This window comes from Chelon labrosus (assembly GCF_963514085.1).
Source record: "Chelon labrosus genome assembly, contig: SCAFFOLD_39, whole genome shotgun sequence".
NCBI lineage: Eukaryota > Metazoa > Chordata > Actinopteri > Mugiliformes > Mugilidae > Chelon > Chelon labrosus.
Window position 1 is genome coordinate 130,600 of NW_028181538.1, and position 24,657 is coordinate 155,256.

At 49.7% G+C, this 24,657-nt stretch overlaps 2 protein-coding genes across 2 annotated transcripts; both read right to left on the reverse strand.

Annotated features, from left to right (window-relative positions):
- Positions 1 to 795: 795 nt before the first annotated feature.
- On the reverse strand, positions 796 to 12,618 carry klhl18 (kelch-like family member 18). The gene is made up of 10 exons (XM_084575424.1): positions 12,445 to 12,618; positions 11,200 to 11,330; positions 10,984 to 11,124; positions 10,699 to 10,897; positions 4,355 to 4,515; positions 4,112 to 4,248; positions 3,797 to 4,019; positions 3,467 to 3,571; positions 3,270 to 3,381; positions 796 to 2,229 (listed from the first exon to the last, which is right to left on the reverse strand). The coding sequence occupies exons 1-10, from the start codon at positions 12,571 to 12,573 to the stop codon at positions 1,843 to 1,845; spliced, it is 1,725 nt and encodes a 574-aa protein (XP_084431550.1). The 5' UTR covers positions 12,574 to 12,618; the 3' UTR covers positions 796 to 1,842.
- A 2,279-nt stretch (positions 12,619 to 14,897) lies between these two features.
- On the reverse strand, positions 14,898 to 22,687 carry puf60a (poly-U binding splicing factor a; the record flags this gene model as incomplete). The annotated part of the gene is given in 12 exon segments (XM_084575410.1): positions 14,898 to 15,204; positions 15,285 to 15,547; positions 18,177 to 18,291; positions 18,368 to 18,558; positions 21,540 to 21,753; positions 21,824 to 21,916; positions 21,993 to 22,154; positions 22,307 to 22,357; positions 22,437 to 22,464; positions 22,466 to 22,524; positions 22,600 to 22,626; positions 22,628 to 22,687. Coding segments are annotated over 12 exon segments (1,563 nt in total). The 3' UTR covers positions 14,898 to 14,904.
- Positions 22,688 to 24,657: the final 1,970 nt, after the last annotated feature.

The following is a 24,657-nucleotide window of genomic DNA, read 5'->3' on the forward strand; positions in this document are numbered from 1 at the left end:
TTTGATAAAACCAGAGACATGGACGTGTCCTTTAACAAAACCAGAGACATGGACGTGTCCTTTGATAAAACCAGACTTGGACGTGTCCTTTAACAAAACCAGACATGGACGTGTCCTTTGATAAAATCAGAGACATGGACGTGTCCTTTAACAAAACCAGACATGGACGTGTCCTTTGATAAAACCAGAGACATGGATGTGTCCTTTGATAAAACCAGAGACATGGACGTGTCCTTTAACAAAACCAGATGGACGTGTCGTTTGATAAAACCAAAGACATGGACGTGTCGTTTGATAAAACCAAAGACATGGACGTATCCTTTGATAAAACCAGAGACATGGACGTGTCCTTTAACAAAACCACACATGGACGTGTCCTTTGATAAAACCAGAGACATGGACGTGTCCTTTGATAAAACCAGGGACATGGATGTGTCCTTTAACAAAACCAGACATGGACGTGTCGTTTAACAAAACCAGACATGGACGTGTCCTTTGATAAAATCAGGGACATGGACGTGTCCTTTGACAAAACCAGAGACATGGACGTGTCCTTTAACAAAACCAGACATGGACGTGTCGTTTGATAAAACCAGAGACATGGACGTGTCCTTTGATAAAACCAGAGACATGGACGTGTCCTTTAACAAAACCAGAGACATGGACGTGTCCTTTGATAAAACCAGACTTGGACGTGTCCTTTGATAAAACCAGACATGGACGTGTCCTTTGATAAAACCAGAGAGATGGACGTGTCCTCTGATAAAAAACCAGAGACATGGACGTGTCCTTTAACCCGGTCTCAGAGCTGATAACTAGTCCGGTCTGGGTCCATCAGGTTGATCCTATTAAGTCTCTGAAAAGACTCCAGCTGATTGGCTGCAGACAGAGCTCATGTGACGTACATATTTAATGTAAATAAAGACGTAGTGTTTGAACATCTGGATTTAATTAAAGGTTTGTTCTGATCAGATCTAATCAATAACACTCATCAAAGATCAACTGGAACATTTCATCTTTAATGATCCACAAAGACAGAAAACAAATAAATTAATCAATAAAAAGATCAAAGGTGATGATGAAGAGTTATCATATGTAAACATCAGCAGGTCACATGACTCAACACCTGCAGAGGAAGACAGGACACCTGACGGTTGAGAACCAATCACCTCAGACATACTGATCAATACTCTTCAATGAGGTGAACCATTAGTTAATGATCAATAACCTTAAGCCTCCATCTGAGTCAGCGCCTGGGAACCAATCAGAGAGCTCCACAGTCAGCTGACTCAGACGGTCCAATCAACAGACAATTGACTTAAATGTGACTCAGATGTGTTTGATTTGTAGACGGACAGAGATATTGATCAGCTCCAGCAGGATCCTGTTGAGATGAACAGGAAGTCATCAGACTGAGGAGGAGGTCCACTTCCTGTTTACATCTTTAAACAGTGAGATTAGATAAATGTGTCATGATGTCTGCAGTCAGCGGGTGGCGCCAGCTGCACAGACGTGTTGTTACTTCCTGTCTCTGAGAACCTGGTCCCAGAACATCAATCAGAGTGGTCATCCTGTTTCAGCAGCTTTGTTTGGGAGGAAGTGACTTCCTGTCGTGAATCAAGTAGAAATCAACATTGAACATGAATCAGTCCACACTCGTGCTAATAGCACAATGCTAGTAGCTAGCATTAGCAGCTAGCATTAGCAGCTAGCTCTACAGTCTGCGGTGAATCCCAGCGGTGTCGGTCTGAGCCCGACCGTCGTACCATCTTTGTACATCACCGGAGAGGGCGCTGTCTGCAGCGTCAGTAATGCAACAATCCTCGGCCGTGATTGGTCGGTTTAGGCGGGCTGCAGGGGGATGCAGCCGACACCGACCCCGCCCTCGTGGCTGACCATGGGGGCCATGAAGGTCCAGCGGTTGGTATCGGGGTTGTACATCTCCACTGAGCTGAGGTTGGACTGTCCGTCGTACCCCCCCACGGCATACAGGCGTCCCGACGTGGACACCAGTGACACTCGACTGCGCCGCGTGCTCATGGCCACCAGGAGGCTCCACTGTCCCGATGCCGAGCTGAACACCTCCGCCCCACTCAGGAACCCAGAGCCGTCATAGCCCCCGGCCACGTACATGTGGCTGCCCAGAGCCGCCGCCCCGTGACGACAGCGCTTGTTCAACATGGCCGCCGCCGGGTGCCAGCGGTTGGTGTGGTGGTTGTAGTACTCCACCTGTTGGGGGGACAGATTCATCAGTGTTTGGGCGGAGACACGGTTGGTCTGCTGATTGGTCTGCTGTTCGCCAATCAGAGAACCCCACACACTGTGTTACTGTTGCTAGGTGACACAAGGGTATTTCTAGCTCTGGACCTTACGCCATCACCTCACGTTCACCTTCACACAAATATATCCATGTGTCGCGGACCAAACAGGCTGTGATTGGTCCAAAGTGCACGTCCTTGATCACATGACATGATCCAGACAAACACAGGAAGTTGTTCTCTTTCTTCTGAGCTCCAGTGATTTCAGTGAAACTAACTGTTGAGCCACACTTATCTACTTCATCACCAACATGAGTCGCCACTGTGTGAAGTGCAGAGCTACACTCAGCTCACCTTAGCTCACCTTAGCTCACCTTAGCTCACCTGAGCTCACCTGAGTTCACCTTAGCTCACCTTAGCTCACCTTAGCTCAGCTTAGCTCAGCTTAGCTCACCTTAGCTCACCTTAGCTCAGCTTAGCTCACCTGAACACCTGACGCCTCCTAGTGGTTCAGTGGAGGAATTACAGAACAACACAGACAAAGCAGCTCAACCCCCCCACGCCATGGATAGGCCCTCAACGTGCAGCGGTACCGTCAGCAGTAAAACCGTGCTACACACAACAGGTGCGGGTAATGCTATGCTAATGCTAGCATTGTTGCTAACATTAGCGGTCTCATCTGTTACCTGTGAACTGTTATTACTGGTTCTCTTTGTGTTCCTAAAACATGGATACTGTAACCTAGCAACAGTAACACAGGAAGTGACTTGACAAAGGGGAGGAGCCCTGTGATTGGTGGACATCAGACCAATCAGAAGACAAACAAACTTAACAGTCCAGACCTTTACACTGCTGAGAAACAGGAAGTAGCTGGAGCTCAGTCACCTGATTATTTAAAGGCATCATGGGAAATTAGAATTTCAGTTATACTGTTATAAACAATAGAAACACAGGAAGTCTGACAGTTCCTATCAAAATAAAAGAAACCGGAAGTGTTTGTTGAAAACTCACCGTGTTAAAGATCTGGAGACCGTCATGGCCGCCAGAGACAAAGATCCGTCCGTCAAACACCGTCACGCCAGCGGCGCTGCGACTCACGCTCATCTCCGTCACCACCGTCCACCTGCAGAGACAGGAAGTGAGGTCAATGATTCTCCACCAGGTGAAGACGTGATGTCTCCAGGTGAGGACATGTGTCCAGGCCTCACCTGTCGGTCTCTGGAGAGTAACACTCGACAGAGTTCAGAGACGACTTTCCATCGTAGCCGCCACAGACATAGATGTGTCCGTCAATCACAACGGTTCCCATGGCGCTGAGGACGAGACACGTTACTGGTGGTTATTGATCAGAGTATTAATTATTAATCAAAGTATTAATTATTAATCAGAGTATTGATCAGAGTATTAATTATTGATCAGAGTATTGATCAGAGTATTAATTATTGATCAGAGTATTGATCAGAGTATTGATCAGAGTATTGATCAGAGTATTAATTATTAATCAGAGTATTGATCAGAGCATTGATCAGAGTACTGACCTGCGCTGGCTGTTCATGCTCGACACTCGTGTCCAGCTGTCTGTCTCCGGGTTGTAAACTTCCACCGTGCTCAGCCGTGATTGGCCGTCATATCCACCAATGGCGTACAGCAGCCCGTTAACCACAGCCACGCCCACCCTGCTCCGAGCTGTCCTCATTGGCTGACAGCGCTCCCAGAAGTTCCCGATTGGATCAAACACCTCAACCACGTTTAAGGAATCTCCTGCAGAAGACGAACCATCATGAGCTATGCTCAGTGTTTGTCCTCAGAGGACAGGTGAGTGTTTGTCCTCAGAGGACAGGTGAGCAGCGTACCTGAGCTGTTGAGTCCTCCCACAGCGTAGATGAGTCCTGTGATGGACGTACAACACCTCTGTCTGGTTTTGAAGGCGGGAAGATGAGGACGACGTTCAGGCATCAGGTGGAAATCTTTGGCTTCATCAACCAAATCTCTAAAGAACCAGAACCGATCAGGAAAGGGTCAATATCACCGTCAGCTACAGGAAGCCGCTCAGCGTCTTTACCTGAGGAACCAGAGGAGCGCTTGTTTCATCTCACCTGCACTTGTGGCAGCAGCGAACGAGATCATCCTGCTGAACTCGGTCTGACAGGAACTGAGGTCGACACAGAGGAAGTCGTATCTTTGACAGCAGCTCTGGAAGAAGAGTCTCCCTCCGGTCCCGGTCATGATGGACCCAGGCCAACACCGCCTCAAACACCTGCACAGGTACCACACAGTCAAGGTACCACACAATCCACACACCTGCACAGGTACCACACAGTCAAGGTACGACACAATCCACACACCTGCACAGGTACCACACAGTCAAGGTACGACACAATCCACACACCTGCACAGGCACCACACAGTCAAGGTACGACACAATGCACACACCTGCGCAGGTACCACACAGTCAAGGTACCACACAATCCACACACCTGCACAGGTACCACACAGTCAAGGTACGACACAATCCACACACCTGCACAGGCACCACACAGTCAAGGTACGACACAATCCACACACCTGCGCAGGTACCACACAGTCAAGGTACGACACAATCCACACACCTGCGCAGGTACCACACAGTCAAGGTACGACACAATCCACACACCTGCACAGGTACCACACAGTCAAGGACAGGTACCACACAGTCAAGGTACGACACAATGCACACACCTGCGCAGGTACCACACAGTCAAGGTACGACACAATCCACACACCTGCGCAGGTACCACACAGTCAAGGTACGACACAATCCACACACCTGCACAGGTACCACACAGTCAAGATACGACACAATCCACACACCTGCGCAGGTACCACACAGTCAAAGAACGACACAATGCACACACCTGCGCAGGTACCACACAGTCAAGGTACGACACAATGCACACACCTGCGCAGGTACCACACAGTCAAGGTACGACACAATGCACACACCTGCACAGGTACCACACAGTCAAAGAACGACACAATCCACACACCTGTACAGGTACCACACAGTCAAGGTACGACACAATCCACACCTGCGCAGGTACCACACAGTCAAGGTACGACACAATCCACACCTGCGCAGGTACCACACAGTCAACGTACGACACAATCCACACCTGCGCAGGTACCACACAGTCAAGGTACGACACAATGCACACACCTGCGCAGGTACCACACAGTCAAGGTACGACACAATGCACACACCTGCACAGGTACCACACAGTCAAGGTACGACACAATGCACACACCTGCGCAGGTACCACACAGTCAAGGTACGACACAATGCACACACCTGCACAGGTACCACACAGTCAAAGAACGACACAATCCACACACCTGTACAGGTACCACACAGTCAAAGAACGACACAATCCACACACCTGCACAGGTACCACACAGTCAAAGAACGACACAATCCACACACCTGCACAGGTACCACACAGTCAAAGAACGACACAATCCACACACATGTACAGGTACCACACAGTCAAGGTACGACACAATCCACACCTGCACAGGTACCACACAGTCAAAGAACGACACAATCCACACACATGTACAGGTACCACACAGTCAAGGTACGACACAATGCACACACCTGCGCAGGTACCACACAGTCAAAGAACGACACAATCCACACACCTGTACAGGTACCACACAGTCAAGATATGACACAATCCACACACCTGTACAGGTACCACACAGTCAAGGTACGACACAATGCACACACCTGCGCAGGTACCACACAGTCAAGGTACGACACAATTAGGGCTGAAACGATTCGTCGAGTTACTCGATTAACTCGATTACAAAAATTGCTCGAGGCAAAAACTCTGCCTCGAAGCCTCGTTAAATTCCTATGACGCGCACTATACGCGCAGGGATCTGATTGTTCCACACGGACCGTTGTTTTGGAAGCACCTATGCAAGCACACCACTAGCGCGAGATACATTTTGAATTTAGTTGGCGCGATGGCGGAGAGTAAAGATGCCCATAAACGGCAAAAAATGTCTAAAGTTTGGGATCATTACATTCTAAAAAAGGAAGAGAACAAAGTGCAGATACTGCAAAGTAGACCTGGCGTACCACAGCAGGACAAGCTCAAATGATCCAGCATCTAAACAGAAAACATCCACATGCTGTTTCACCAAGCGTCGCTGAAACAATAACGTAACCTAAACCTATACATTGATGTTCGCTGATTTTAATCGCATACTGTATGTAGCGATGTCATGATGCGGTTTGACTAGATATGATGTTTAGCTTCAGGGGCGGAGTGGCAATCGGGACGACCGGGCCGGCCGAAGGATTTACGCAGCGGATCACAAACTGAGCGGCCGCGAGGCGAACGCGACCGGCCTGAGTTTATCAGAATCATTGACGTTACTAAATTCTCTGCACCCTCATCTCTCTCACTCTTCCTCACGCACAGCACGCGTTCACAAACAAACACACAGGTTGCTAGGTTACCATAGCAAATAGGCTCACCCCAGAAATTATGTATTATTTGTTAGTAGCCTAATGGTAAATGCTGCAGGTGTAGAAATCTACATAAAACGGATATTTACTTTGATGTCAGGGCTAGATTACAACATGAAACTTGTTGTGCATATTAATAAATTAAATTGCTTTTTGTTTTGTTCGCTTAACTGTATTGTTATGTAATTGTTGGCACTGGCACTTTTAATGGGTAAATTGCAATACATGGGCTTAGTTTTGGAGCCAAATGTTGGAGTTGGAGTTCTCTGTTTTTTGGAGAAATAAAAGGCAAATGCTTGATCATTTTACAGTCACATAATTTTCGTTATGCATTATTTGTTTTGGTTGTTTAAAAACGTAAAAAAAATATCCGATTAATCGATTAATCGATCGATAAAGTGCTAGATTAATCGATTACAAAAAGAATCGATAGCTGCAGCCCTAGACACAATGCACACACCTGCACAGGTACCACACAGTCAAAGAACGACACAATCCACACACCTGTACAGGTACCACACAGTCAAGGTACGACACAATCCACACACCTGTACAGGTACCACACAGTCAAGGTACGACACAATCCACACCTGCGCAGGTACCACACAGTCAAGGTACAACACAATCCACACCTGCGCAGGTACCACACAGTCAAGGTACGACACAATGCACACACCTGCGCAGGTACTACACAGTCAAGGTACGACACAATCCACACACCTGCGCAGGTACCACACAGTCAAGGTACGACACAATGCACACACCTGTACAGGTACCACACAGTCAAGGTACGACACAATGCACACACCTGCGCAGGTACCACACAGTCAAGGACAGGTACCACACAGTCAAGGTACGACACAATGCACACACCTGCGCAGGTACCACACAGTCAAGGTACGACACAATGCACACACCTGCACAGGTACCACACAGTCAAAGAACGACACAATCCACACACCTGTACAGGTACCACACAGTCAAGGTACGACACAATCCACACACCTGTACAGGTACCACACAGTCAAGGTACGACACAATCCACACCTGCGCAGGTACCACACAGTCAAGGTACGACACAATGCACACACCTGTACAGGTACCACACAGTCAAGGTACGACACAATCCACACACCTGTACAGGTACCACACAGTCAAGGTACGACACAATCCACACCTGCACAGGTACCACACAGTCAAGGTACGACACAATCCACACCTGCGCAGGTACCACACAGTCAAGGTACGACACAATCCACACCTGCGCAGGTACCACACAGTCAAGGTACGACACAATCCACACCTGCGCAGGTACCACACAGTCAAGGTACGACACAATGCACACACCTGCGCAGGTACCACACAGTCAAGGTACGACACAATCCACACACCTGCGCAAGTACCACACAGTCAAGGTACGACACAATGCACACACCTGCACAGGTACCACACAGTCAAGGTACGACACAATGCACACACCTGCGCAGGTACCACACAGTCAAAGAACGACACAATCCACACACCTGTACAGGTACCACACAGTCAAGGTACGACACAATGCACACACCTGCACAGGTACCACACAGTCAAAGAACGACACAATCCACACACCTGTACAGGTACCACACAGTCAAGGTACGACACAATGCACACACCTGTACAGGTACCACACAGTCAAGGTACGACACAATGCACACACCTGTACAGGTACCACACAGTCAAGGTACGACACAATGCACACACCTGCACAGGTACCACACAGTCAAGGTACGACACAATGCACACACCTGTACAGGTACCACACAGTCAAGGTACGACACAATGCACACACCTGCACAGGTACCACACAGTCAAGGTACGACACAATGCACACACCTGCGCAGGTACCACACAGTCAAGGTACGACACAATGCACACACCTGCGCAGGTACCACACAGTCAAGGTACGACACAATGCACACACCTGCACAGGTACCACACAGTCAAAGAACGACACAATCCACACACCTGTACAGGTACCACACAGTCAAGGTACGACACAATCCACACCTGCGCAGGTACCACACAGTCAAGGTACGACACAATGCACACACCTGTACAGGTACCACACAGTCAAGGTACGACACAATGCACACACCTGCGCAGGTACCACACAGTCAAAGAACGACACAATCCACACACCTGTACAGGTACCACACAGTCAAGGTACGACACAATCCACACACCTGCGCAGGTACCACACAGTCAAGGTACGACACAATGCACACACCTGTACAGGTACCACACAGTCAAGGTACGACACAATGCACACACCTGCGCAGGTACCACACAGTCAAAGAACGACACAATCCACACACCTGTACAGGTACCACACAGTCAAGGTACGACACAATGCACACACCTGCACAGGTACCACACAGTCAAAGAACAACACAATCCACACACCTGTACAGGTACCACACAGTCAAGGTACGACACAATGCACACACCTGCACAGGTACCACACAGTCAAAGAACGACACAATCCACACACCTGTACAGGTACCACACAGTCAAGGTACGACACAATCCACACACCTGTACAGGTACCACACAGTCAAGGTACGACACAATCCACACCTGCGCAGGTACCACACAGTCAAGGTACGACACAATGCACACACCTGTACAGGTACCACACAGTCAAGGTACGACACAATCCACACACCTGTACAGGTACCACACAGTCAAGGTACGACACAATCCACACCTGCACAGGTACCACACAGTCAAGGTACGACACAATCCACACCTGCGCAGGTACCACACAGTCAAGGTACGACACAATGCACACACCTGCGCAGGTACCACACAGTCAAGGTACGACACAATCCACACACCTGCGCAGGTACCACACAGTCAAGGTACGACACAATGCACACACCTGTACAGGTACCACACAGTCAAGGTACGACACAATGCACACACCTGCGCAGGTACCACACAGTCAAAGAACGACACAATCCACACACCTGTACAGGTACCACACAGTCAAGGTACGACACAATCCACACCTGCGCAGGTACCACACAGTCAAGGTACGACACAATGCACACACCTGTACAGGTACCACACAGTCAAGGTACGACACAATGCACACACCTGCGCAGGTACCACACAGTCAAAGAACGACACAATCCACACACCTGTACAGGTACCACACAGTCAAGGTACGACACAATCCACACACCTGCGCAGGTACCACACAGTCAAGGTACGACACAATGCACACACCTGTACAGGTACCACACAGTCAAGGTACGACACAATGCACACACCTGCGCAGGTACCACACAGTCAAAGAACGACACAATCCACACACCTGTACAGGTACCACACAGTCAAGGTACGACACAATGCACACACCTGCACAGGTACCACACAGTCAAAGAACAACACAATCCACACACCTGTACAGGTACCACACAGTCAAGGTACGACACAATGCACACACCTGCACAGGTACCACACAGTCAAGGTACGACACAATGCACACACCTGCGCAGGTACCACACAGTCAAGGTACGACACAATCCACACACCTGTACAGGTACCACACAGTCAAGGTACGACACAATCCACACCTGCGCAGGTACCACACAGTCAAAGAACGACACAATCCACACACCTGTACAGGTACCACACAGTCAAGGTACGACACAATGCACACACCTGCACAGGTACCACACAGTCAAGGTACGACACAATGCACACACCTGCACAGGTACCACACAGTCAAGGTACGACACAATGCACACACCTGCACAGGTACCACACAGTCAAGGTACGACACAATCCACACCTGCGCAGGTACCACACAGTCAAGGTACGACACAATCCACACCTGTACAGGTACCACACAGTCAAGCGTGCGTGGCGTCTCACCTGCTCCTCGGCCTTCACGTTGAGCTCGTCACAGCCGACCAGCTCCAGGACCTCCTCCGTCCTCAGACTCAGGAACTCCTCAGACAAGGACACGTCCACAAAGTGCTGGTGGAGGAAGCTGTTGGCCGAGTCGTACAGCGTTGTGCACATCATCGTCTCAGCGAACTGTCGGACGCCGAGACAGTTCTTGGGATGTAACCTGAAGCCCGAAAGCAGAACCAGTTCCTTATTAATTAGGAGAAATAACCTGAGTGTACTGAGCATGTGCAGTGGCGGTGGACTAACCTCTCTTGCAGGAAGGAGCAGCAGGCGTCTTTAACATTCTGCAACTGCAGGAAGCTGGAGCCAATCAGGAGAGACTGGACGTTCTGCTGGTCGATGGCGACGTGGCCGCTGTAGGCGAAGTTGATCAGAGCCTCCAGAGCGCTGCAACACACAGGTGAGTCCAGGTAAACGGTTCTGGTGTTCATGTTAGACTGGGTCCAGTGGAGCAGGTCTTACCTCGGGTCCATGCCCTGCATCAGGATCTCGTCCTGTTTACACTCCACCATGTCGTTGGTGAACATGGCGTGGAAGTAAGGGATGGAGGCGGCCAGGACGATCCGGTGAGCACTGAACTTATGATCCCCGACCTGCACACAAGACCACGTTACTGAAGACATAGTCTGACTTGGACCCTGGCCTCAGCTGGACCCTGGCCTCAGATAGACCTTGTTCTCAGCTGGACCCTGGTGTCACCAGGACCCTGGCCTCAGACAGACCTTGTTCTCAGCTGGACCCTGGACTCAGCTGGACCCTGGCCTCAGCTGGACCCTGGCCTCAGCTGGACCCTGGTCTCAGACAGACCTTGTTCTCAGCTGGACCCTGGTGTCAGCTGGAGCCGAGTCTCAACTGGACCCTGGCCTCAGCTGGACCCTGGTCTCAGCTGGACCCTGGTCTCACCTGGACCTTGGTGTCACCTGGACCCTGGTCTCAGCTGGACCCTAGTCTCAGATGGACCCTGGTCTCAGCTGGACCCTGGCCTCACCTGGACCCTGGTCTCAGATAGACCCTAGTCTCACCTGGACCCTGGTGTCACCTGGACCCTGGTCTCAGATAGACCCTGGTCTCACCTGGACCCTGGTCTCACCTGGACCCTGGTCTCAGATGGACCCTGGTCTCACCTGGACCCTGGTCTCAGCTGAGACCCTGGTCTCACCTGGACCCTGGTCTCACCTGGACCCTGGTCTCAGATGGACCCTGGTCTCACCTGAGACCCTGGTCTCACCTGGACCCTGGCCTCACCTGGACCCTGGTATTAAGATGATTACAGTGGGACTCAACCAGACCAGCTGGAGTCACCTTCACTGACTCACAGACACACCTGTACAGGTAGGACAGAGACTAGAATCATCTAAACTGATAATTGATCATTAATCAGCTGATTCACGTTGTTGTTGTCCTGAGTGACCTGACCTCGGATCAGCTGATTATCTTACTGTGGCTCTCAGCTGTAACAAACACGTGACCCGCTGACTGATCAATAGACACAAACTGACAGCTGATCAGCTGATCGGTGGCTTTGCTGCCTTGCTACGGGGCTCCCCGGCAGGTCAAAGGTCATGCGCTAGCCGTGGTGAACCTGCTGATGCTAGCAGCCTGTCAGCTCTTGAGTATAATCCGTTGTTAGCCTGTTAGCATGTTGTTAGCAGCGGCTAGCTTCGTTAGCTAACAGCTAACTAAAGCCTCGAGCGCCGTCAGTTTTACCTTGAGCGTGACGTCACAGAGTTTCCCCTGACGTCGGATCTCCTCCATGACGACATAGCCTCGTGCCGGCAGGTCGTGCACTGAGAAATGAACCAAATCCTCGAGCTCTTCACAGAGAACGTCACCCATCGTCAGCAGGAGCGGAGCGCGACGCGGACTGAGCCCTCCGAGCCGCCGTACACCCACGGCGCAGGCGTCAAGACAGCCGCGAGAGACACGGACGTTTCCTGCCACCGCCTTCAAAATAAAACACTTCCGCTCTAATAAAGACCCTTCAAATTCTATTTCTATTCTATTCTATTAAAAACGTTGACTTAAAGAGATTGTTGTCGACTTCAGGAGAGGTGACCCCCCAGCGTCCCCCGCTGACCATCGAAGGTGCTGCCGAGGAGACGGTGAGCAGCTCCGGGGTCAGAAGACCTGGACTAACAACACATCACGGGTCTGGACTCAAAGCTCCTCTACTTTCTCCTAAACTGTGAAAGTCCCGCCCTCCATCATGTGTCCATAGGGCACCACTGAGAGTGTCCTAACTGTCTGCACTGTCTCCTGCTGAAGACCCTGCAACACACAGTGAACACAACCAGCTAGTTCATGATGCCCCCCCCCCCCCCCCTCTCAGAGCCATCAGCATTGACAGTGACCCTTCCTAACCCTTACATCCCCTCTTCAGTCTCCTGCCATCGGCAAGAAGGTACCGGAGCCTCAGGGCCCGCCCCACCAGACTGTTAACCAGACCCCCCAAAACCCCTCAAGGACTCTAACCTGACAGTTATCTTCACCTTACTGGGTAAATCCAATGTTGTACATAGACTGTTGATTCACTATATTTATATATATCACTGCCAAATTCCTTCACATGTCGTTTATTTAGGTTTTTGTTCTTATGAGAGAAACGTTTTTTAGGTTTCTCTGTGTTGAGACATTAACAATAAAGAAATCTTGAATCTTATTGACTGTCGAAGCTTCAGCTGAACAAACAGCTGATTAGATAAAGAAACTGTAAACAAACACGTTAATACAGTGAGACATTAAAACTGATTTTATTTATCAGGTGTTTATTGTTTTAGCTTCTATTAATGTTTTGGAGTTTGTCACGTTTCAGGTTTTATTTCTAGGTTCTAGGCTCTGGTGGCTCCTGTGGTGACTGGATGTAACTACTGATCCACAGTTACCTGTGTGACATCATTAGTCAGCTGGGCATTGGCTCCGCCCACATTCTCCACTGTCTCCACAGACACATGATTGACAGGTCCCTGATTGACAGCACTGTAGTAAGTTCATTCATGAACCAAAACATAAAAACCCTTTGTCAGAGGAACAGCTGATCAGTTGTTTGATTTCATCAGGAAGTAGAAACACCTTGTTTGGTTTTCTACGTTATCTTTTATTCTTCACATAAATAAACACACACAGGTAGAAAAAAACTAAAGTTTATTCACATATGTCCATGTTTGACTTTTAAACAACTAAACGTAGCGCGGGCCCTGAACGTAGCACGGGCCCTGAACATAGCACAGGCCCTGAACGTAGCACGGGCCCTGAACGTAGCGCGGGCCCTGAACGCAGCGGGGGCCCTGAACGTAGCGCGGGCCCTGAACGTAGCACGGGCCCTGACCGTAGCGTGGGCCCTGAACGTAGCGCGGGCCCTGAACGCAGCACAGGCCCTGAACGTAGCACGGGCCCTGAACGTAGCACGGGCCCTGACCATAGCGCGGGCCCTGAACGCAGCACGCCCTGAACGCAGCGCGGGCCCTGAACGCAGCGCGGGCCCTGAACGTAGCACGCCCTGAATGCAGCGCGGGCCCTGAACGTAGCACGCCCTGAACGCAGCGCGGGCCCTGAACGTAGTTCATCAGAGACGCTGTGACAGAACCTGGCATCAGGACGTCATGAACACAGGCGACAAACATCCAGATGTTTCTGCTGTTTGGTTGCAAAAACCTGAACATCTGGAACCAAGTCACATCTGGGCCACAGCTGTTAGAGTACCTGTTCCATCTCAAGCCTGGTTCTAACCTGCTTACCGGAGGGTCCCTGAATGCACCATGGAGATGGACCAGGATCAGCGCCAGAGCCAGGACCAGATCCAAGACTAAGACCACGACCACGCCAAGACCAAGACCAGAACCAGGATTTGCACTAGGAGTAGGACCAGGACCAGGACCAGGACTAGGACTGCTCATCTCATGATACAGAACTATTTTACTGATTCACTCTGATCCGGCTCTGGCTTGTTGGAACACCCAGACCATTAAGTGACTGAGGTCTGGTGGATGGACGGGTCAACAAAACACTTTTCCTGTTTCCACGTTTGATCCTGAAAAGTTTGTGTTTTAGAACCAGGACATCCACCTTGGAGGTCTGGAGGAGATTTCATATCAGATGTGTTGATGTGAGCAGGTCTGAATCTGGATCAGGATCAGGTCTGGAACTGGAGCTGAGGCCTCCGGTCTGTCCCTACGCCGAAAGGTCACTGCTCTCAAAGCGGTCCTGGTCGTAGACCTCCGCCGCCACCTTGCGTCCTCCGAACCAGCGGTGGTTGAGAGCGCCGATGGCTCGGTTCATCTCAGATACCTCTGAGAACTCTACGAAGATCTTGACGATGACCTCTGCATCGTCCTCCTCGCCCTGACGCTCCTGGTAGATGACGACTCGCTTCACACGGCCAAACTTCCCACACTCCTCCGTCACTTCAGCCTCCAGGTCGTCGTCGATATCCTCGGGACCGACCATGTTCCTCAGGACCATGACGGAGGACTGACGGGGACAGAACAGAACTTTAGAGTCATTTTACTTCCTGGTTGGTGACTTGCTCCACGGTAGGAGTTGAACCGTACCTCCTGCTTGCGCAGCAGTTTCCTCATCACCATGTGTCTGGCGCTGCTGCCACTGATGCTCATGTGCTCCTGATCGCTAAGTGGCTCCGCGGCTCCATCCAGCCGACGCTCCTCCTCCTCCTCCTCCTCCCTCTCCTCTTCCTCCTTCTTCTTCTTCTTCAGCTCAGCACCGTGGACGGCGGCAGCAGCGGCTGGCGGTGGTGTGGACAGAACTGGGTTCACCAGGCCCACGTGAGGCATGCAGGATCGAGCCGGGGTGACACCTGAAACAGAAAGGACGCAGGAAGGACAGAGGGGTCAGACGGGAGAGTCGCCCCCGGCTGAAGAAGAACCTCTACTGGACCGGGTCGACACCTGGTGCAACCACCGTGTCTGACTTCCACCCATCTGGACAGGAAGCAGTTAGACTCCACCCACACACACACACACACTCCACAAATCACACAGCAGACTCACTGGCCAATAGGGATGAGGGTATGTGCTTAAAGGGAGGGGCTAGAAACAGTCCTCTTCAGGGGTTGGTCAATGTGCAGAGAAAAGGGAAGGGGTGGGTAGAGGTGTGTGGGTGGGGGGGTAGAGGGGGTAGAGGGGGTAGGGGGTGGGGGCAGAAAGAGAGAAAAACAAAAATAAAAGAAAAACTCTATTAGTGAGGACGGTGCTTCAAACGAGGAAATACAGTCAACACCTGGAACAAACTACTTCCTGTTGGAGACAATGTCAGGTTCCTTTAGAGACACTCATCATTTAAAAGGTCTGAACAGGTAACAGTCTACAGGTGTGTCATCAGGACAGGTAACAGTCTACAAGTGTGTCATCAGGACAGGTAACAGTCTACAGGTGTGTCATCAAGACAGGTAACAGTCTACAGGTGTGTCATCAGGGCAGGTAACAGTCTACAGGTGTGTCATCAGGGCAGGTAACAGTCTACAGGTGTGTCATCAGGACAGGTAACAGTCTACAGGTGTGTCATCAGGACAGGTAACAGTCTACAGGACAGGTAACAGTCTACAGGTGTGTCATCAGGACAGGTAACAGTCTACAGGTGTGCCATCAAGACAGGTAACAGTCTACAGGTGTGTCATCGGGACAGGTAACAGTCTACATGTGTGTCATCAGGACAGGTAACAGTCTACAGGACAGGTAACAGTCTACAGGTGTGTCATGAGGACAGGTAACAGTCTACAGGTGTGTCATCAGGACAGGTAACAGTCTACAGGACAGGTAACAGTCTACAGGTGTGTCATGAGGACAGGTAACAGTCTACAGGTGTGTCATCAGGGCAGGTAACAGTCTACAGGTGTGTCATCAGTACAGGTAACAGTCTACAGGTGTGTCATCAGGGCAGGTAACAGTCTACAGGTGTGTCATCAGGACAGGTAACAGTCTACAGGACAGGTAACAGTCTACAGGTGTGTCATGAGGACAGGTAACAGTCTACAGGTGTGTCATCAGGACAGGTAACAGTCTACAGGACAGGTAACAGTCTACAGGTGTGTCATGAGGACAGGTAACAGTCTACAGGTGTGTCATCAGGGCAGGTAAGAGTCTACAGGTGTGTCATCAAGACAGGTAACAGTCTACAGGTGTGTCATCAGGACAGGTAACAGTCTACAAGTGTGCCATCAAGACAGGTAACAGTCTACAGGTGTGTCATCGGGACGGGTAACAGTCTACAGGTGTGTCATCAGGACAGGTAACAGTCTACAGGACAGGTAACAGTCTACAGGTGTGTCATCAGGACAGGTAACAGTCTACAGGTGTGCCATCAAGACAGGTAACAGTCTACAGGTGTGTCATCGGGACAGGTAACAGTCTACAGGTGTGTCATCAAGACAGGTAACAGTCTACAGGTGTGTCATCGGGACAGGTAACAGTCTACAGGTGTGTCATCAGGACAGGTAACAGTCTACAGGACAGATAACAGTCTACAGGTGTGTCATCAGGAAAGGTAACAGTCTACAGGTGTGTCATCAAGACAGGTAACAGTCTACAGGTGTGTCATCGGAACAGGTAACAGTCTACAGGTGTGTCATCACGACAGGTAACAGTCTACAGGACAGGTAACGGTCTACAGGTGTGTCATCAGGGCAGGTAACAGTCTACAGGTGTGTCATCAGGGCAGGTAACAGTCTACAGGTGTGTCATCAGGACAGGTAACAGTCTACAGGACAGGTAACAGTCTACAGGTGTGTCATGAGGACAGGTAACAGTCTACAGGTGTGTCATCAGGACAGGTAACAGTCTACAGGACAGGTAACAGTCTACAGGTGTGTCATGAGGACAGGTAACAGTCTACAGGTGTGTCATCAGGACAGGTAACAGTCTACAGGTGTGTCATCAGGGCAGGTAAGAGTCTACAGGTGTGTCATCAAGACAGGTAACAGTCTACAGGTGTGTCATTAGGACAGGTAACAGTCTACAAGTGTGCCATCAAGACAGGTAACAGTCTACAGGTGTGTCATCAGGACAGGTAACAGTCTACAGGACAGGTAACAGTCTACAGGTGTGTCATCAGGACAGGTAACAGTCTACAGGTGTGCCATCAAGACAGGTAACAGTCTACAGGTGTGTCATCGGGACAGGTAACAGTCTACAGGTGTGTCATCAGGACAGGTAACAGTCTACAGGACAGGTAACAGTCTACAGGTGTGTCATGAGGACAGGTAACAGTCTACAGGTGTGTCATCAGGACAGGTAACAGTCTACAGGTGTGTCATGAGGACAGGTAACAGTCTACAGGTGTGTCATCAGGACAGGTAACAGTCTACAGGTGTGTGGAGGACGTTGTGGGAGGGGCTGACTGGCTGCGTGCTGACAGTTCAGACAGGAGAGTCCTTGTTAACATGGTGGAGGGGCTTATATGTGTGTGGGCGGGGCTGTATATATTCCTACCTGTGATAACACCTGGAGCCTGGGCAGCCATCACGGCCTGAGGAAGTCCTCCCAACTGCTGAGAGAGGAGTGCTGGTCCAGCCAGAGCGCCAAGCACCGACGCTCCCACCGCTTCCTGAATGCACCACGAAAGAACCAGTAAATACAGAGGAAGCACAGCTGTTGTCAGGTGCCGTGGTCAGGTGCCTCACCTGAGCAGTAATCTTGGCGGTGGCAGCGGCGGCAGCCACAGCGGCGGCGGCAGGAAGTCCTCCGGGGGTCGTTGGTGTGAGTAGAGGCATGGGTGGAGTCACAGCCTTCCCCACCCGCAGGTACTGGCCCCCCAGGTCAAACAAGTTCATTGATGCCACAGCGTCCTGAGAAGACTGAGGCTTCTCGTACTCTGGAGACAAAACACCAACAGAACTTCCAGAGGATCACTGACTAAAGTAGAGGATCACTGACTAAAGTAGAGGATCACAGACTAAAGTAGAGGATCACAGACTGAAGTAGAGGATCACTGACTAAAGTAGAGGATCACAGACTAAAGTAGAGGATCACAGACTAAAGTAGAGGATCACAGACTGAAGTAGAGGATCACTGACTAAAGTAGAGGATCACAGACTAAAGTAGAGGATCACTGACTAAAGTAGAGGATCACTGACTACAGTAGAGGATCACAGACTGAAGTAGAGGATCACTGACTAAAGTAGAGGATCACAGACTAAAGTAGAGGATCACTGAGTAAAGTAGAGGATCACAGACTAAAGTAGAGGATCATTGACTAAAGTAGAGGATCACAGACTAAAGTAGAGGATCACAGACTAAAGTAGAGGATCACTGACTAAAGTAGAGGATCACTGACTACAGTAGAGGATCACAGACTACAGTAGAGGATCACAGACTGAAGTAGAGGATCACTGACTAAAGTAGAGGATCACAGACTAAAGTAGAGGATCACTGAGTAAAGTAGAGGATCACAGACTAAAGTAGAGGATCACTGACTACAGTAGAGGATCACAGACTACAGTAGAGGATCACAGACTGAAGTAGAGGATCACTGACTAAAGTAGAGGATCACAGACTAAAGTAGAGGATCACTGAGTAAAGTAGAGGATCACAGACTAAAGTAGAGGATCATTGACTAAAGTAGAGGATCACAGACTAAAGTAGAGGATCACAGACTAAGGGCGTATTCACACCAGGAAGGTCCGTTAGTTCACTTGCTTTGGTCCGGACCAATGTTTTTTTTCTTTTTTTTTTTTTTAGTGCGGTTCGCTTTCACACTGTGATTAATTGCAACCGGACCAGAATTTATAAACAAAAACACATGTGCTAAGGTCGTTCAGCCATTGGCTGGTAAACGTATAGGCGGGGTAAAGAAGGAAGCCAAATGTCCCACGTAAATAGGCTACAATGGAGACTTTGCGTACTGTAGGTCTACTTGTTATTATGCTAGCAATATGGTTTATAAACTGAGCGCTGGAATCCCCTCTCTCTCATTTGTTTACTAAAAATCTTATATACTTCTGCATTTTTATGTGTTTTCTCCAGCATTTGAGATATCTGGACATCTGCCCAGATATCTAGGAGGCAGCGTGTCTCCTCAGAGCTCGGTTAAGCCACGGCTCATCTCTACCTAACCTACCTGCGTTTGTTTGCTTCACGTGTCTCTCTCTGTTGTGTGTGTCACTGGGCTATCCTACATTTCCCATAACTAGTGCAGTGCCCGTCGGAAGTATGTATTCCTATAGTGGGAGCTGAAGAAGATTTTTCAGTTGTGACCATTGTCGTGACCCATGTCTCCTCCCCACATAGACACCTGCCCAGTTTCAAATCAGCGTGCCACAGACAGACAGACAGACACAAACTCACCAAATAAGTTAAAAGAAATTCTTGATTTATAGATAGATGATCAAATCACTCATGTTTTGTCTGTAAACTGTAAAATAACGTTGAGTCTCCGTTGCCATGGTTACCATCTAGCGTTTGAGCCAGCGCAATAATTTAGAACTGTCATCAGGCAACTGAAAATATTAGAGCGGAGAAAATCTATTTTACCGATATATTTTACATTTCTTATCCAAACAACGTCAAACTAACTTAGCAGTGCACATCTTCGTGCCCGTAGCGAGACACCTGCCCAGTTTCAAATCAATCGGGCCAACGGTTCGCGACATATGCGTGCCACAGACACACAGACACACAGACGCTTCTTGATAGATGCGCGAAAACTACGGGAGCTCGTCAAATCCAAAAAGGTAGATTTTTGCAACTTGGGTCGGATCGAGGTCGGGCTGCTTTCACACCATAGGTAGGAACCGCTCCGAGACCACCTCCTCAGCTGGGTCTCGGTCCGCTTGTTTGGTCCGCACCAGAGTTCGAGTGATTGTATTCACACCAGTCAAAAAGGTCCGAACCAAGCAAGGAAACGAACTTGAGTTCGTTTTAATCGAACTAAACAAGGCAGGTGTGAATACACCCTAAAGTAGAGGATCACAGACTACAGTAGAGGATCACTGACTAAAGTAGAGGATCACTGACTAAAGTAGAGAATCACAGACTACAGTAGAGGATCACTGACTAAAGTAGAGGATCACTGACTAAAGTAGAGGATCACGGACTAAAGTAGAGAATCACAGACTAAAGTAGAGGATCACTGACTAAAGTAGAGGATCACAAACTACAGTAGAGGATCACTGACTAAAGTAGAGGATCACTGACTAAAGTAGAGAATCACAGACTACAGTAGAGGATCACTGACTAAAGTAGAGGATCACTGACTAAAGTAGAGGATCATTGACTAAAGTAGAGGATCACTGACTAAAGTAGAGGATCACAGACTACAGTAGAGGATCACTGACTAAAGTAGAGGATCACTGACTAAAGTAGAGGATCATTGACTAAAGTAGAGGATCACTGACTAAAGTAGAGGATCACAGACTACAGTAGAGGATCACTGACTAAAGTAGAGGATCACTGACTAAAGTAGAGGATCACAGACTAAAGTAGAGGATCACTGAGTAAAGTAGAGGATCACAGACTAAAGTAGAGGATCACTGACTAAAGTAGAGGATCACAGACTAAAGTAGAGGATCATTGACTAAAGTAGAGGATCACAGACTAAAGTAGAGGATCACTGACTACAGTAGAGGATCACTGACTAAAGTAGAGGATCACAGACTAAAGTAGAGGATCACAGACTAAAGTAGAGGATCATTGACTAAAGTAGAGGATCACAGACTAAAGCAGAGGATCACAGACTAAAGTAGAGGATCATTGACTAAAGTAGAGGATCATTGACTAAAGTAGGGGATCACTGACTAAAGAATCTAGTGACATCATCAGACGTTGGGCTCCAGCCTCTGAGCCTTCGGCCCTCACCGATGAAGCCGTAGCCTTTGTGGCGACCCGTGGTCGGCTCTCGGGCCAACATGCAGGACTTGATTTTGCCGAAGGCCTCGAAGACGCTCTTGATGTCGCCGTCAGACAGATCCGGATGGACGGATGCCACGTAGATCCTGTTGAAGGCACGAGCTTCCTCCGCCAGCTGGTCAATGATTGGCTGAGCCTGGCCAATGTTACTGGGCCTCCCCACCTGTAAGACAATGAAAAGGAATGAGGCGACAGGTGAGTATGAATAGGTGAAGGGGAGGAGTCAGACTCACCTTGATGTTCCTTCCTCCCAGGACCACAGAGTTCATCTGCTCCAGCGCCAGCTGAGCCGCCTCAGGCATCTCATACTCCACGAAGGCAAAACCCTGCAGAGAAGATGGAGGTTGATCCTCTGAGACCAGGAACAGCTGCAGCGCCACCAGCTCACAGCTCATTGGTCACCTTGTGCTTCATGGTCACCGAGTCCCACGACATGTCGATGCTTTTGATTGGTCCAAAGGGGACAAAGGACTGTCTAATGGTGTCCTCCCCCAGTTCGTAGTAGATGGAGCCCACGTAGACACGACACATGATGGCCAGAGCTCTCTGCCGCTGAGCCGCCACCTGCACCACAGAAGAAGAAGCTGAGCGCCGCTGAGCACCGCTGGGCGCCGCTGGGCGCCCGGCTGAGCGCCCCGCTGGGCGCCGGCCTTGGCGCCGCTGGGCGCCCCGCTGAGCTGCGTTCACCGACAGAAGGTCATCAGAACGTCACTCACCGACTGTAGAGGAGACAGAGCATCGCCTAAACCCATCGTCAGGGACGCCATCTAAGACCACCACAGAAGAAAGACATGAGCAGGCTGTTCTTCATCATGAAAACAAATGTTCACAAGCATCATCACTTACCTGCAGGCTGCTGAGCTGCTGTTGTTGAGGCCAGAGTCTGTTTGACCAGGACGCTCTTGATGCTCTGCTCCATGGCGTACTTCTTCGCCTGAGGAACAACCAATCACAGCTCAGCTTTCAGTTTATGTGTGTGTGTGTGTGTGTGTGTGTGTGTGTGTGGTACCTTCTGCAGCGCCTCCTGCTGGTTGGGTGGTGAGCGGTGGCAGACCCAGCTTGGTGGTGCTCTGTCCATTCTCCATGGTGAGAGCCATGCCTCCCTGTAAACAGCAGCAGCACCAGGTGAATAAAACCAACACACCTGAGTGATCATACCACAGACAGCTGATCACTGATCAGTAACGTTTATTGATCAGAATCACAATCAGCTTTATTGGACAGGTTTGTTTGCTTGTTATGTTTTAACTGTGACACAGATGTTTAGTCTGGGGCGTCAGACTCAGAGTCAGCTCCTTCTCACGTCAGTAACGTTGCCCGTCTGCATATTTCCACCTACACAATATAAATGGTCTCCGCCCCTCCCTCCCTGAACCCTTCATCTCACCTCTTCATCACCTGAACCCTTCATCTCACCTCATCATCACCTGAACCCCTTCATCTCACCTCTCATCACCTGAACCCTTCATCTCACCTCATCATCACCTGAACCCTTCATCTCACCTCATCATCACCTGAACCCTTCATCTCACCTCATCATCACCTGAACCCTTCATCTCACCTCATCATCACCTGAACCCCTTCATCTCACCTCATCATCACCTGAACCCTTCATCTCACCTCTTCATCACCTGAACCCTTCATCTCACCCTCATCATCACCTGAACCCTTCATCTCACCTCATCATCACCTGAACCCTTCATCTCACCTCATCATCACCTGAACCCCTTCATCTCACCTCTTCATCACCTGAACCCTTCATCTCACCTCATCATCACCTGAACCCTTCATCTCACCTCTTCATCACCTGAACCCCTTCATCTCACCTCATCATCACCTGAACCCTTCATCTCACCTCATCATCACCTGAACCCTTCATCTCACCTCATCATCACCTGAACCCTTCATCTCACCTCATCATCACCTGAACCCTTCATCTCACCTCTTCATCACCTGAACCCTTCATCTCACCTCATCATCACCTGAACCCTTCATCTCACCTCATCATCACCTGAACCCTTCATCTCACCTCTTCATCACCTGAACCCTTCATCTCACCTCTTCATCACCTGAACCCTTCATCTCACCTCTTCATCACCTGAACCCTTCATCTCACCTCTTCATCACCTGAACCCTTCATCTCACCTCATCATCACCTGAACCCTTCATCTCACCTCTTCATCACCTGAACCCTTCATCTCACCTCTTCATCACCTGAACCCTTCATCTCACCTCTTCATCACCTGAACCCTTCATCTCACCTCATCATCACCTGAACCCTTCATCTCACCTCTTCATCACCTGAACCCTTCATCTCACCTCTTCATCACCTGAACCCTTCATCTCACCTCATCATCACCTGAACCCTTCATCTCACCTCATCATCACCTGAACCCTTCATCTCACCTCTTCATCACCTGAACCCTTCATCTCACCTCTTCATCACCTGAACCCTTCATCTCACCTCTTCATCACCTGAACCCCTTCATCTCACCTCATCATCACCTGAACCCTTCATCTCACCTCTTCATCACCTGAACCCTTCATCTCACCTCTTCATCACCTGAACCCCTTCATCTCACCTCATCATCACCTGAACCCTTCATCTCACCTCATCATCACCTGAACCCCTTCATCTCACCTCATCATCACCTGAACCCTTCATCTCACCTCATCATCACCTGAACCCTTCATCTCACCTCATCATCACCTGAACCCTTCATCTCACCTCATCATCACCTGAACCCTTCATCTCACCTCATCATCACCTGAACCCCTTCATCTCACCTCATCATCACCTGAACCCTTCATCTCACCTCATCATCACCTGAACCCCTTCATCTCACCTCTTCATCACCTGAACCCCTTCATCTCACCTCATCATCACCTGAACCCTTCATCTCACCTCTTCATCACCTGAACCCTTCATCTCACCTCATCATCACCTGAACCCCTTCATCTCACCTCATCATCACCTGAACCCTTCATCTCACCTCATCATCACCTGAACCCTTCATCTCACCTCATCATCACCTGAACCCTTCATCTCACCTCATCATCACCTGAA

Coding starts and splice junctions, on each gene's coding strand:
- klhl18 (XM_084575424.1), bottom strand. CDS start 12,573: ATGGGTGACGTTCTCTGTGAAGAGCTCGAGGATTTGGTTCATTTCTCA. Junction 11,331..12,444: donor TCTGTGACGTCACGCTCAAG/GTAAAACTGACG, acceptor TCTTGTGTGCAG/GTCGGGGATCATAAGTTCAG. Junction 4,249..4,354: donor CGCTGCTGCCACAAGTGCAG/GTGAGATGAAAC, acceptor CTGGTTCTTTAG/AGATTTGGTTGATGAAGCCA.